The sequence below is a fragment of the Lissotriton vulgaris genome, chromosome 6 (genome assembly GCF_964263255.1).
Source record: "Lissotriton vulgaris chromosome 6, aLisVul1.2, whole genome shotgun sequence".
NCBI lineage: Eukaryota > Metazoa > Chordata > Amphibia > Caudata > Salamandridae > Lissotriton > Lissotriton vulgaris.
The window spans coordinates 1,851,704,351-1,851,720,372 of NC_141694.1; the positions used below are offsets into that span (position 1 = coordinate 1,851,704,351).

The 16,022-nt window shown below is 46.0% G+C and overlaps 1 protein-coding gene across 1 annotated transcript in view; it reads left to right on the forward strand.

The window, feature by feature from the left end:
• NRBP1 (nuclear receptor binding protein 1) overlaps positions 1-16,022 on the forward strand; it is a 349,434-nt gene that overhangs the window by 186,047 nt on the left and 147,365 nt on the right. The window contains exon 7 of the mRNA XM_086928169.1: positions 14,844-14,927. Within this exon, the coding sequence (XP_086784295.1) occupies positions 14,844-14,927 (84 nt within the window). The remainder of the gene's footprint in view (positions 1-14,843; positions 14,928-16,022) is intronic.

Sequence of the window (16,022 nt, forward strand, 5' to 3'; positions counted from 1 at the left end):
CTCCAACATTGATTTAGAAGATGCAGTCACGCAATCTCATTGAGAAATACCCACCTATACTACCTCTTGAGATTCTTAGTACGAGAGGTTTCATTTTCCAAGGGCAAGGTAGCTGTAAACATTACTTTGTCACCAAAAACCGTTACAGCGCAAAAATCTTTAGCAAGACTCATTTCTAATCCCCCCTGCATCAGCCTCCCACAGGCTTCCTTCCCCATAACTTCAAAGGCTCCCCCAGCGTGCGCTCGGCCGGCCTCTGGCATTTCTCCTCCCCTAATTATTCACTTCACTTTGGCCGCCAGGCCCTGACTCACTTGTTTGTGCATGGAAGGACGGTTTTTCCCACACTAGTATCTAAATGACATTGTGTGTTGTATAAACATATATGTGAACTTCCAGAGCCCCAACTGTTGTAGGAAACGGGTATATCAAAGATCTATCCTGAAAAGACAGCTTGTCCTTGATTAGAAGTTGGTGAAGGAGTCCCTTGTTCTTAAACCGCTAATAACCACCTGATTTCGCTTAGGCACAGAAGCGGCTCCTAGAGGTAGTTTTTCCCTCTTCAGTATCCCTCTCCTACTTGACATGTGCTCCAAAAGCAAGTGGCGTCTTCCAAGCATATAGAAGAGGTCTCTTTGCTTCTATCAGGATCGCCACATTCTCCTCGGTCGATCCCCCCTGAACTCGAGAACATCTCTCCTACCTTCCTAGCACCGTTAATCACACCAGACATTTCGCTCTTCCAGGCTCCTTTGATCTGCATTTTACGACTTTCACAGGCTCTCTAATGACACCGAGCCATGTCCTTGCATTCCCCTTACATTGCGTCCATGTTTTATTACTCCTAAGAGATGAGAGGGCTGCCTCCTGCTCCTGCTCCTCTGCTTGAGCTCAGGAAGAGAAGCATCTCCACCCTTCATCCCACCGGAGCCGCTGCGGCCCAGACGCGTCGCTCTACTGTGCCTCGACTACGGTGATTGCTAAGCAGTACTGCGATGAACCCAGGTCTTATTTCCTCACATAATAACCCTCTGCTCAGTATACTTTCTACAGTAAAATACTTACTAGGTTGTCTAATTTGAACTGCTTTCTTTTTCACTTTCTATTATTCTATGTTTAGACACAGACACAGTATATGTTGTGTTCTCGCTTCAGCCACATATTACATATGCTAGACCATATGACCTCACTTTACATCAAATATTTTATTCTTGCGAATCTACTCCTATTTACATACAGAGCAAAAAAAACATTCAGGACATTTTACTCAAGAAGCGATTAAAATACTTGGTACAAGCCGAAGCCTCTTTCACTTCCTCCACCACCTACATTGTGGCTTCACCTCGCCTTCACTCTGCCGCACTCTCCTGCCACCTCCTGCCACCTATCCTGATGTTATTCCATACCCTGGCCTTCACTCAGCCGCACTCTTGCCACCTCCTGCCACCTATCCTGATGTTATTCCATACCCTGGCCTTCACTCTGCCGCACTCTCCCGCCACCTCCTGCCACCTATCCTGATGTTACTCCATACCCTGGCCTTAACTCTCCTGCCACCTGTCCTGATGTTATTCCATACCCTGGCATTCACTCTGCCGCACTCTCCTGCCACCTATCCTGATGTTATTGCCTACCCTGGCATTCAATCTGCTGCACTCTGTCCTGCCACCTATCCTGATGTTATTCCATACCCTGGCCTTTACTCTGCCGCACTCTCCTGCCACCTCCTGACCCCTATCCTGATGTTGTTCTCTACACTAGCCTTCACTCTGCTGCACTCTCCTGCCACCTATCCTGATGTTATTCCCTGCCCTACCTTTCCCTCTGTCCGCACTCTCTCCTGCCACTTAGACATATGGGCACGCTCCACCTTGGCTTCCGCCTCACTCTCCGTGCCAGCCCCTCTGCCCCTCACTCTCCGTGCCAGCCCCTCTGCCCCTCACTCTCCGTGCCAGCCCCTCTGCCCCTCACTCTCCGTGCCAGCCCCTCTGCCCCTCACTCTCCGTGCCAGCCCCTCTGCCCCTCACTCTCCGTGCCAGCCCCTCTGCCCCTCACTCTCCGTGCCAGCCCCTCTGCCCCTCACTCTCCGTGCCAGCCCCTCTGCCCCTCACTCTCCGTGCCAGCCCCTCTGCCCCTCACTCTCCGTGCCAGCCCCTCTGCCCCTCACTCTCCGTGCCAGCCCCTCTGCCCCTCACTCTCATTAACACTCATTCTCAGACTCTATAACTCACGAGTCAGCTTGTGAGGTAAGTGAGTCAGGCTGATCATACAGAATCTTGGCTCCTCTGCTGGAGGTGGTGTTCCATCTCCAACCCTCACACCCCTCACACCCCTCACCCTCACCCTCACACCTCACCATCACATACCATCACATCCTCTCACCCTCACATCCCCTCACACACCCTCACATCCCCTCACATCCCCTCACACACCCTCACACACCCTCACACACCCTCACACACCCTCACACACCCTCACACACCCTCACACACCCTCACACACCCTCACACCCCCTCACCCTCACACCCCCTCACCCTCAACCCCCCTCACCCTCAACCCCCCTCACCCTCAACCCCCCTCACCCTCAACCCCCCTCACCCTCAACCCCCCCTCAACCCTCACACCCCCTCACACCCTCTCACACCCCCTCACACCCTCCCACCCCCTCACCCTCCCACCCCCTCACCCTCACACCCCCTCACCCTCACACCCCCTCACCCTCACACCCCCTCACCCTCACACCCTCACCCCCTCACAACCCTCACCCCCTCACAACCCTCACCCCCTCACAACCCTCTCCCCCCTCACAACCCTCTCCCCCCTCACAACCCTCTCCCCCTCACAACCCTCACACCTCCTCACCCCCATCACCCTCACACCTCCTCACCCCCTCACCCTCACACATCCTCACCCCCTCACCCTCACACACCCTTACCCTCACACCCCCTCACTCACCCTCGCACCCCTTCACTCACCCTTCACTCCCCCTCACTCACCCTCACTCACCCTCACTCACCCTCACTCACCCTCACTCACCCTCACTCACCCTCACTCACCCTCACTCACCCTCACTCACCCTCACTCACCCTCACTCACCCTCACTCACCCTCACTCACCCTCACTCACCCTCACTCACCCTCGCACCCCCTCACTCACCCTCACTCACCCTCACTCACCCTCGCACCCCCTCACTCACCCTCACTCACCCTCGCACCCCCTCACTCACCCTCGCACCCCCTCACTCACCCTCGCACCCCCTCACTCACCCTCACTCACCCTCACTCACCCTCACTCACCCTCACTCACCCTCGCACCCCCTCACTCACCCTCACTCACCCTCACTCACCCTCGCACCCCCTCACTCACCCTCGCACCCCCTCACTCACCCTCGCACCCCCTCACTCACCCTCACACCCCCTCACACACCCTCGCCCCCCTCACACACCTTCACACCCCCTCACACACCCTCGCCCCCCTCAATCCCTCACACCCCCTCACACCCACCCTCACCCTCACGACCCCCTCACCCTCACAACCCCCACACACCCCCTCACCCCCTCACCCACACACCCCCTCACCCACACCCCCTCACCCACACCCCCTCACCCACACCCCCTCACCCACACCCCCTCACCCACACCCCCTCACCCACACCCCCTCACCCACACCCCCTCACCCACACCCCCTCACCCTCACACCCCCTCAGACCCCCTACTCGCCCTCAGACCCCCTACTCGCCCTCAGACCCCCTACTCACCCTCAGACCCCCTACTCGCCCTCAGGCCCCCTACTCGCCCTCAGGCCCCCTACTCGCCCTCAGGCCCCCTACTCGCCCTCAGGCCCCCTACTCGCCCTCAGGCCCCCTACTCGCCCTCAGGCCCCCTACTCGCCCTCAGGCCCCCTACTCGCCCTCAGGCCCCCTACTCGCCCTCAGGCCCCCTACTCGCCCTCAGGCCCCCTACTCGCCCTCAGGCCCCCTACTCGCCCTCAGGCCCCCTACTCGCCCTCAGGCCCCCTACTCGCCCTCAGGCCCCCTACTCGCCCTCAGGCCCCCTACTCGCCCTCAGGCCCCCTACTCGCCCTCAGGCCCCCTACTCGCCCTCAGGCCCCCTACTCGCCCTCAGGCCCCCTACTCGCCCTCAGGCCCCCTACTCGCCCTCAGGCCCCCTACTCGCCCTCAGGCCCCCTACTCGCCCTCAGGCCCCCTACTCGCCCTCAGGCCCCCTACTCGCCCTCAGGCCCCCTACTCGCCCTCAGGCCCCCTACTCGCCCTCAGGCCCCCTACTCGCCCTCAGGCCCCCTACTCGCCCTCAGGCCCCCTACTCGCCCTCAGGCCCCCTACTCGCCCTCAGGCCCCCTACTCGCCCTCAGGCCCCCTACTCGCCCTCAGGCCCCCTACTCGCCCTCAGGCCCCCTACTCGCCCTCAGACCCCCTACTCGCCCTCAGACCCCCTACTCGCCCTCAGACCCCCTACTCGCCCTCAGACCCCCTACTCGCCCTCAGACCCCCTACTCGCCCTCAGACCCCCTACTCGCCCTCAGACCCCCTACTCACCCTCAGACCCCCTACTCACCCTCAGACCCCCTACTCACCCTCAGACCCCCTACTCACCCTCAGACCCCCTACTCACCCTCAGACCCCCTACTCACCCTCACCAGCATAGCATAACAAAACATAGGATAGCAAAACCAAACCTAGCATAACAAAACCAAACCTAGCATAACAAAACCAAACCTAGCATAACAAAACCAAACCTAGCATAACAAAACCAAACCTAGCATAACAAAACCAAACCTAGCATAACAAAACCAAACCTAGCATAACAAAACCAAACCTAGCATAACAAAACCAAACCTAGCATAACAAAACCAAACCTAGCATAACAAAACCAAACCTAGCATAACAAAACACAACAAACCATAGCCTAACAAAACACAACATAGCATAACAAAACACAACACAACATAGCATAACAAAACACAACATAGCATAACAAAACATAGCAGAGCATAACAAAACACAACACAACATAGCAAAACAAAACATAGCAAAACACAACAAACCATAGCATCACAAAACACAACAAACCATAGCATAACAAAACACAACATAGCATAACAAAACACAACAAACCATAGCCTAACAAAACACAACATAGCAAAACAAAACATAGCAAAACACAACAAACCATAGCATCACAAAACACAACAAACCATAGCATAACAAAACACAACATAGCATAACAAAACACAACAAACCATAGCCTAACAAAACACAACATAGCAAAACAAAACATAGCAAAACACAACAAACCATAGCATCACAAAACACAACAAACCATAGCATAACAAAACACAACATAGCATAACAAAACACAACAAACCATAGCCTAACAAAACACAACATAGCATAACAAAACACAACATAGCATAACAAAACACAACATAGCATAACAAAACACAACACAACATAGCAAAACACAACATAGCATAACAAAACACAACATAGCATAACAAAACACAACACAACATAGCAAAACACAACATAGCATAACAAAACATAGCAGAGCATAACAAAACAAACCATAGCCTAACAAAACACAACATAGCATAACAAAACACAACAAACCATAGCATAACAAAACACAACATAGCATAACAAAACACAACAAACCATAGCCTAACAAAACACAACATAGCATAACAAAACACAACATAGCATAACAAAACACAACATAGCATAACAAAACACAACACAACATAGCAAAACACAACATAGCATAACAAAACACAACATAGCATAACAAAACACAACACAACATAGCAAAACACAACATAGCATAACAAAACATAGCAGAGCATAACAAAACAAACCATAGCCTAACAAAACACAACATAGCATAACAAAACACAACAAACCATAGCCTAACAAAACACAACATAGCATAACAAAACACAACAAACCATAACCTAACAAAACACAACATAGCATAACAAAACACAACATAGCATAACAAAACACAACATAGCATAACAAAACACAACACAACATAGCAAAACACAACATAGCATAACAAAACATAGCAGAGCATAACAAAACAAAGCATAGCAAAACACAACAAACCATAGCCTAACAAAACACAACATAGCATAACAAAACACAACATAGCATAACAAAACACAACATAGCATAACAAAACACAACATAGCATAACAAAACACAACATAGCATAGCAAAACACAACACAACATAGCAAAACAAAACATAGCAAAACAAAACATAGCAAAACAAAACATAGCAAAACACAACAAACCATAGCATCACAAAACACAACAAACCATAGCATAACAAAACACAACATAGCATAACAAAACACAACAAACCATAGCATAACAAAACACAACATAGCATAACAAAACATAGCAGAGCATAACAAAACAAACCATAGCAAAACACAACAAACCATAGCCTAACAAAACACAACATAGCATAACAAAACACAACATAGCATAACAAAACACAACACAACATAGCAAAACACAACATAGCAAAACACAACATAGCAAAACACAACATAGCAAAACAAAACATAGCAAAACAAAACATAGCAAAACAAAACATAGCAAAACAAAACATAGCAAAACAAAACATAGCAAAACAAAACATACCAAAACAAAACATAGCAAAACAAAACATAGCAAAACACAACAAACCATAGCATCACAAAACACAACAAACCATAGCATCACAAAACACAACATAGCATAACAAAACACAACAAACCATAGCATAACAAAACACAACATAGCATAACAAAACATAGCAGAGCATAACAAAACAAACCATAGCAAAACACAACAAACCATAGCCTAACAAAACACAACATAGCATAACAAAACACAACATAGCATAACAAAACACAACATAGCATAACAAAACATAGCAGAGCATAACAAAACACAACACAACATAGCAAAACAAAACATAGCAAAACACAACAAACCATAGCATCACAAAACACAACAAACCATAGCATAACAAAACACAACATAGCATAACAAAACACAACAAACCATAGCCTAACAAAACACAACATAGCATAACAAAACACAACATAGCATAACAAAACATAGCAGAGCATAACAAAACAAACCATAGCAAAACACAACAAACCATAGCCTAACAAAACACAACATAGCATAACAAAACACAACATAGCATAACAAAACACAACACAACATAGCATAACACAACATAGCATAACACAACATAGCATAACACAACATAGCATAACAAAACAAAGCATAGCAAAACAAAGCATAGCAAAACAAACCATAGCAGAGCATAACAAAACAAACCATAGCAAAACACAACAAACCATAGCATAACAAAACACAACATAGCATAACAAAACACAACATAGCATAACAAAACACAACACAACATAGCATAACAAAACACAACATAGCATAACAAAACAAAGCTTAGCATAACAAAACAAAGCTTAGCATAACAAAACAAAGAGTTTTTGCTTTCTGACCTCCCGGTTTTAACTGCTTTTGCTGTCGTAGTGTTTCTGCGCACTTTTCTCACTGCTGATCAGTGGTAAAGTCCAAGTGCTCCTGTGGTAAATTGTGTTATGGATTGGTGTTTCCATGATTGGATATTTGATTTACTTGTTAGTCCCTAGTAAAGTGTACTGTGCGTGCCAGGGCCTGTGAATCAAATTCTACTAGACCTGCAGCACTGATTGTGCCACCCACGTGACTAGCCCTGAAAAGGTAACTCAGACCGCCATTGCGGAGTCTGCGTGCAGTTTGAAACTGCCATGTCGACTTGGCCAGTGCACACACTTGCCAGTCCCTCACCTTCCCTTTTCTTACATGTCAGCCACCCCTAAGGTAGGCCCAAGGTACCCCTTTCGGCCGGGTGCTATGTATGTGAAAGGTAGGACATGACCTGGTGTGTGTGTGTGTGTGGCATGTCCTGATAGCGAATTACAGCTAATTTTGTTTTTAGCTATTGCAAGGCTACCAGTTCTCCAAAGGACAGAGAGGGGAGTTTGTTTATAACTTCCTATAAACATAACTGGCCCAGGGAATTAGGTAGAAAAAAAAGTTTAGTATGCCTGAACTCAGAATCTAAAGATGCATCTTTTAGTGAAGGTGATTTTTACATTCTGTGTTTGAAAATACCACTTTCAGAAAGTTATTTTCTTGTTCAGTCATCAGGCGTGCCTCTGCTGAAATGTGGATTGCCTGTCTGGGTTTTGGATGACCGAAGACTGGAGAGCAGGAGTGCCTCCAGATAGTCTAGGCGGGTCAGGAAAAGGCTGAATAGGCCTGGGCTGCAATTGGGTAAGGGGGAGGAGATTTCCTTGCACCTCAAAAGGTCTGGTCTGGTCTGCCTCTGACCATGCCATATCCACCTCCTGCCAGAGAAAGCAGAACTGGTTCTGGCTGGACACACATTCTCTGCCTAAGAGATCAAAGGATTTTGGGATATTAATATTGGGGGCCAGACACCTGAACTTTAGAACTCTAGGATCAAGAAGACTGCCAAAAAGAAGAGCTGGAGAAGCTGTGAGGAGCAACTACCACTTTGATGTGTTGGCCTGCAGTGGCTGCTTCTGTCTTATACAGTGAAACGACTGGACTGAACTTTCTGCAATGTACTTTTGTGAGTTTCTCCAAGGGCTTGAGGAAGAGCTTGCCCCCCTGTTCAAGAAGTCTCAGGAACAGCAAAGACTTCAAGGTCCTCTGCCCTCAGCACTGGGGACTGCGTTTTTTTTGTGCTGCAACAGGAGAAAAAGCAACCAGACGCTGTCTGACACCACTGCCAACTCAGTTTACTGAAGGCACTGCAGAGGGCACTTGCAACGCCGCACCGCAACCCTGGACTCACCGCTGACACCGCCACTGAGCTGCTGCTCGCACCGCGACCTGTGGGCACCGCTCGTAAAGTTACACAACACACCGCCCCTCAACTTTGACCTTCCGGCACCATCGATTCCAGACAACCGCGACCTTCCAGCACTACGACGAGCACCGCATTTACTTTGCACTGTGACCCTGGTCTCATCTGATGCCAGCACCGAGCCGTTGCTGCTCGCACCGCGACTTGAGGGCACTGCATGCGGCACTGCTGCACTTCGCCCCGCATTACCAGACGCCTGCCGACGCCAGCGCTTCTGACTTCAACAGAGAGGAATTCGATCTGCAACGCGCGTGACTTCGAGAGCCCTGACGACTCCTGCACTGAACTACGGAATAGACCCCTTGCGGACGCCATGCTTTCGGAAGCTCAGCAAGAGGTCCCGACGCCCTGCATTTCTAAAGGGTAGTGTTTGCGGTTCTTCCCGATACCGTAGCTGGCCCGCGACGCTGAGGTCAGCCAGAACTGTTTGGATTTGTTTGTTCATGACGCCGTGATAGCCCCGGACGGAGCTATCGACTTCAAGGAAAAATGGCAATCCCATATCTAAATCTGGTATTGCAAGATAGATGGTAACATTTATTCAAACGTGTTATGTTAAAGCAAAGAGAACTTTGTTAGTACCACCTAGAACGCATTCTTCTTGCAAAATAGGGGCTACTATTGCCTTTTAACTTGGAAATATTTCCATAGCTTATATTTATAAGGCGGCAACATGGTCTGCACCACACACATTCACCAAACACTATTGTGTAGATGTGTTAGCAAGACAACAGGCAAATGTAGGCCAAGCAGTACTTAAAACTGTTTCAAACTACAACTAATACAGGTTAGCCACTGCTTTGGGAGTTTACTGCTATGTAGTATATGCAAAGCATGTGATGTACAGCTCACATGCCTCGAACAGATAATGGTCTGTGCAGTTAAAGGCTTTCATTGTAAAAGGTGATAAAACATTAATCATGCGGTATCTAAACAACCGTAGATTAGTTATTTTATTCCTGCTCCCGAAGTTCTTGCAGCTCTAGGAATGTGAGCTGGGAGCAAAGACACTGCACAACTCTGAGTTTCAAACGCTGACTCCTCTGCAGCTGCACAATTGATTCACACATAGTTTGCAGTGCTGAGAACAGCAGTTACCAGTGGTTTAGACAGTTGGCAAGCTTTCGTTCATCAACTTTTGTGTACTTAATGTAGTACTGTGAGTGATCAAGGGTATGCCTTGAGGTAGGTACCTTGCTCACTACACTATCCAAGCTTTAACTCGTTGATTAGGGCTAATGACGCCGAGACCGGTTTGGGCCACAGTTCCTTCAGGAGGGGGCCTTGCCTATCCGTTCAGGCTAGGCTGTTCTCATGGGTAGAACAGTCCTTATTGGTTTGCATAAGGCAGGCCTCTGTCTACAGTAGCACGGTGTCCAAAAAATGATGGGTTGAAATGCCAACCAGAGTGACTTCCAGTGGTGTAGGCTACTTGAAAGCATTTCTCCCATCACCTTCTGTGTATTTTAATAAGCAGAGCCTCACCTAGCTAAATCTTAGACCTACTCCATGTCTAGAGAAGAACCTGATGTGATCTTGAATATCTTATACAGTTTGGCTCACCACAAGTTGCTATAGTCACCATTGTTGATGCTTGGCAGCTGGACAATCTCTTCTCCTGAGGGTGGTGCAAACCTCACCGCAGCTCCCAGATATCCTCAGACAGCTGTTAATGAACTCCTTTCTGAGGATCTCTTAAACTGGCAGTCCAACAGGTAGGGCACAGATGTCTTCAGGCCGTCCAACATGGCCTCCAATCAGAATCATGACTTGTGCTTTCAGCCTGATATGAAGGCAGACATCAGGCACACCTTAACTCTTGAATTTGATATTTTCTTAACTACATTGATTCAGTGTGAAGACTTCAGTTGGCATGGTAGACCAGGTCTTGGCCACAGAGCTGACTGGTAAGCCCTGGTGCATTAATAAAACTCAAGGCTTCTCCAGTCAGGAGCTGCATAGCTGGGTGAGGGCCATTAGGAGCCCTTCCGGATCTTGTTTTACATGCCCATGTATTCATGCCTATTGAATCCAGACAATCAAGCCAAATCTTTTGTGACACAGATGAGGTCGTACGAGGAGGCGGGCCTAAGTATTCTGGCGGGAGAACTACGTGCTAATGCATAATGGGAAAACAATCACACACCCACCCACAGGTTAGTCTAACCCTGTACGTAGAAGAATGTGAAGAAAAATTATTTCAGGTCAACAGGGACCTAGGCAGCCTTGCTTACTGCCCTCCTCCATCTTGCGCTTTCACCCGCAAGCCAAAATTCCTGTACTCCGCCAAATATAAACATAAGCTCCTGTGCCACACAAAGAATGCACCTATACCTTTTATTCACAACCCACATAGATGAGAGTAAAAGAACCCTGCCAAGTAAGACAGTTTAAGCAGCAGATGCTCTAGAAATGGAGACGGGTAAAACAAATTGTCCATTCACTGGCATCCCTACTGCCACCACTGCCAGTCCCAAAAGGCCAATGTAGAGAGGGCTGTAGACACTTCCTCAAAGGAGTGCACTTTGGGCACCTACTGCTTTCTGCATACCTGCCCTTTTAACAGGGAGGCCGAAAAGTCATGATTGTGGGACAAAAAATTTAAAAACTACCTCAACAGGGAAAATAAATAATGGCATTGCTGCAGTGTCTCCAGAGCAGTGCCAGGGTCTTTTCTGTCACAACAGCCTCCCTTCGTGCCTAGCAGTTTGTGATGCACTTTAGTGTAGCTCATTTTTGTTGTTGAATCTACCGGTTTCTGAATCCGATTGTAGTCCAGGCTTGGCTTTAGAAACTCCCCCTCAACAACTGTTGTCATTGTGCCACATGTGGCGTTCCATGTGGCTTTTCCTTCAATTTTTAAAATGTTCTATAGCCTTCTTAATGTTCTCCTTCAAAGGGTACTCTTTTCCTTTGAACTGCTCTGTTTAGTGTACACAGTTAAACAGAAAGCACAGTTCTGTCGCCAGTGCCTAGTTAACCAAGATGTTCAGCCTGCAGTTGTTCTTGCACATGTGTGAAATGTATTATAAGGCAAAGAACGGCCAAGTCTCTTCTTGATTGACTCTTGCTCTTCTTCTGCTGTGCACCCAACTTTTATCTCAGATACTGAGAATCTTTGCCTCCACACTTTGTTGTTGAGAGGGATTCTTCGGTTTAAAGTGGCATCTCCTCACAATTAATCTTTTCCTACAGGGGAGGAGTTAAAACTTTCTTGTTGCTACTTTGTCCAAATTTGATGAGGCTTGGTTATGGTATAATGTTTGCTTACTCAAAATATGAAAGGAGACCTTGCAGATGTTTTGCATAATTTGCTCTGTGGACTCTGGCAAGGACCTATGGGGGCATATTCCTCCTCGGTTTCACTGTGTTCTATCCATCTCTATATTGGACATTGTTTATAACTCGGACTACTGCATTCTTTGTAAAGAGCTTTGTATTTCCACTCAGCCTTTCATTCATCTCAGGTTTATAAAATGAATACATTTAACAGATGTTGATAGCATAGCTTCATAGCAAAGCAAATTGTACAGTTTTGCATATTAGTATTGTCATTATCTTGTAGAATTTTTATGAACAGATCTTGCAAATTTGTTGGTAGCTCTTTGTAATCATGGCTGAGGTGTTTCTCGTCTGGAGGTAGTTCTTGTGTAATATGTTATCTGCATCTTTTTAACAGCGTTGTTTCTTGTATATCTGTTTCATCAGCATGTCCTTATTATTGATGTTCTGCTGCTCATTTCAACTATCTGCCACTGTGAAACCAGTGCAGAGCATTGTTATTCCAATTTGCCGCATCACCTTCAGCAGCGTTTGATGAGGACTGTGTGCATCTCTGTATTTCATTACCTTTGTTGCGGTTATCAAATAACACCCTCATATAGCAGCATAATTGCTGAAGCAGTAGCCTGATGATTTGCCATTAATATTCTGCAATTGAGAATGCTCCTAGATTATTCACAAATTGTGCCCCAACCCGAAAGTTTTCTCTTGGTACTTCTCACCAGAAACTTACATTGCCAGAGCCATTCAGGAAATTTGGTTTCCATTTCCATATTCCAATACTAATCTGCCTTAATCTATTTTTTCATATTAAACATGCTTTTATATATTCTTTTAGTCATGAATCTAGTTTATTTTTGACAAGACTACAGTATTTTATTCCTTATTTCATTATGGTTTTATGTAGGCCCACCAGTTTCTTGGCCTCCTAACCCCCGTCCCCCCCCCCTTTTTTTCTTTTTGCATTCATCCTCTTCACAACTGAAAAGGCTGCCATAGCATCAATGCTTTGTTTCACTGTTAAGCACCCTCTGGGATGCCACTACCACTGCCTACTTGGACATTACACACTCCAGCTGCCGTAACAACACTCCTCTTAGCACAAGACCACATCTTGCATGGGCAGATTTAGCAACCACTGGTAGGACAGTTTTCAGTGGTATGATGTCTCCAGGACTTGCTGAGCAGTAGGAAAGCCATATATGCTGATCTTTTCAGCAAGATTCCTTCTGGGCAACATGGTTGTCCATTTTCTCACAGGCCAGGAAGGAGGGAAGGCTTAAAACTCAGATCAGATTTAATCCATCTACTTTGTATCCTTCCCCTCTCCACACTTCTGCTGAATTCTCAGATTGTGCCTCAGCTGCTTTCCCTGTGCAACATGGCCACCGAAAGAAAACCCTAATCAAGGATTTATTTTGAGTGCATGGTTTAGGGAAGAAACTTTTTAAGATGGTCAAGGCACACAAGAGAAGCATACTTTCTCCATAAATGTCCTGTCCGAAATGAAAACAAATTCTAAGTCCCTAATCATGAGCAAATAGGCTTTGGTTAATGATATCTGTAATATCAATGGGGTTTTAAAAAAAAGCACAACCCATAACTTGCAAAAAAGCCATGCGAACTGTAGCAGTCCCACTGGATGCAATGCTCATGATCGCTCCCTTAATGTAATAAATGTAGCTACAAATATCAAATTATTTTTCAAGTCAGATTACATTAATATTAGCACTTGCAATGAGATGACTTAAAAGCACAACTTCATTACAGAACATTCAAGCCAAAACAATATATTTTAAGAGTTACTCATTAGTGTAAACAGTCCGGTTGTAAGCAATGTATTTAATGAAGGATTTGTGTATTGCATGACTTATGTATTACAGAGCTCCCCACAATTCTACTTTAACTGTGGTTTTTAACTTCATTTCATTTTTTTTAAACCTAGTTTAAGGCATCATAAACTGCCCTCACTGAATTTCAAATCTTTGGTTTTTTTATGATATACTGCATCCAGCTTCTTCGAGGCCCTGCACCCAGCCTGCCATGAAAGGGGGTGTGAGGCTGCTGTATGTGGCCTTTGCACAGTAAAGCAACTAGATGTTTGAGGGGGGTTATTTTCCCCAGTTTTAGGCAGATTCTTCAAGAACATTTAACTTTACCTGTTCCCTGGGTAGGTGATGATTTTTTTGGTTGTCCATGAATTGTACTCCCTTCAGTATTACTTTAGGTGGCGTCTCATTGTCTGAATGCCAAAGAAGGGGGTAGGTGATTGTTAGCTAGGGATGTGTTCTGAGGTGCCTAGAGGATTATTGTCCATCTTTCAACTGCCTTTGACTCACGATTTGTGGCAGAGGTTCATGGGGTGGTTGACTCAAGAATATACCATTAGTATAGATGGGGGCTCAGAAAGGATACTTGACTAGGGCTGTATTGCTCCATTTTACCGAGGGTAATGTTTATTGACACTCTTTCTGCTGTTGGAATGAAATTTCTCAGCTGCTGCTTTGGAGTTTTTTTAATATATATAGGCCTTGCTGTCGTTTTGCTTTTTCCTGACATGCTGAAGTCTGTTTTTCTCTTTTAGTGGCACCTGACACAATAAACAATCATGTGAAGACTTGCCGAGAGGAGCAGAAGAACCTTCATTTCTTTGCACCAGAGTATGGAGGTGGGTTTAGAACACTACTTTGTGTACTAACTAATCGCTTGATGACATATTGTTAATAGCAAAAGACGGTTCTACATCTACTGCTCACATTACGTATTGCAGCAGTATGGATACCTCTGCAAATATACAAACCTTTTTCATCAATTATTCTGTACATGTGTTCAAAGAACATTGATTTGTTGATGACTCCACCCCTGGTCTACCAACCCAGAGCCAGGTGCAAGAGTCTGCAGCCGCTTGGTGTCTTGCTCATCCTTCAGCATGTTAACAATGATCAACTAGGACCCTTTATCAGTCAATAATTCCTCTGCTTTGTCTACTTTTCTGTTATAACTTGTAGCAAATATGTTTAAACATATTACACTAATATTGCGCAAGTATTAGCTGTATGTTTTTTTACAGGTACCCAATCATCAGACTTAGACATTGCGTGTTGCAGAGTGGTTTTGTTGGTTGTCTGCATGTTGTGTTATTCTTGTGACTTGTATTCACCAAGCTTTCTCTAAACTGCTGCACCATAAAGTTGGTATGAGTTTACTATTTAAAAGATGCAGATTTTGATGAATTGAAGGGCACAGTCGGTGCTGCTTTCTCCATGTCAGGAAACTTCTTAAAACATAGCCACCACCCTTGAATCTCGACATTCTAAATTCAAAGTAATACTGTGGATTTATTAAGTAGAAGGGCTAGAAAATATCAAATCAAGCAGTCTTTGAACTCAGCCTGACTCAAGTTGCACTTAAAGTGTATGAACGCATTTTAAGTACAGATTTACCGGTTCAGTGAATTATTGCTGGTGTCTACTCGGGGAAATATAAATAGCAGCAGGTACGTTTTGTTAAGTAACAATTTTAGTGTCCTCCAAAAATAAAGGTATTTCTCTACTTGGATGTGGTCCAGTAGAGCGTTCCAGAACCTAACATCTAATTGAGCATGCCAAACTGCATGTATTAACTTTGATTGACAAATGGCATTCATGAAAATATGTGAAGATTGTGAGTTAACTATCCTCTGCCATACCACCTTTACTCGTGAACCCTAATTGCATTAACAGGGTAAAGTGTTGCAGTAAATCCTTGATGCTTTAAAAGTTTT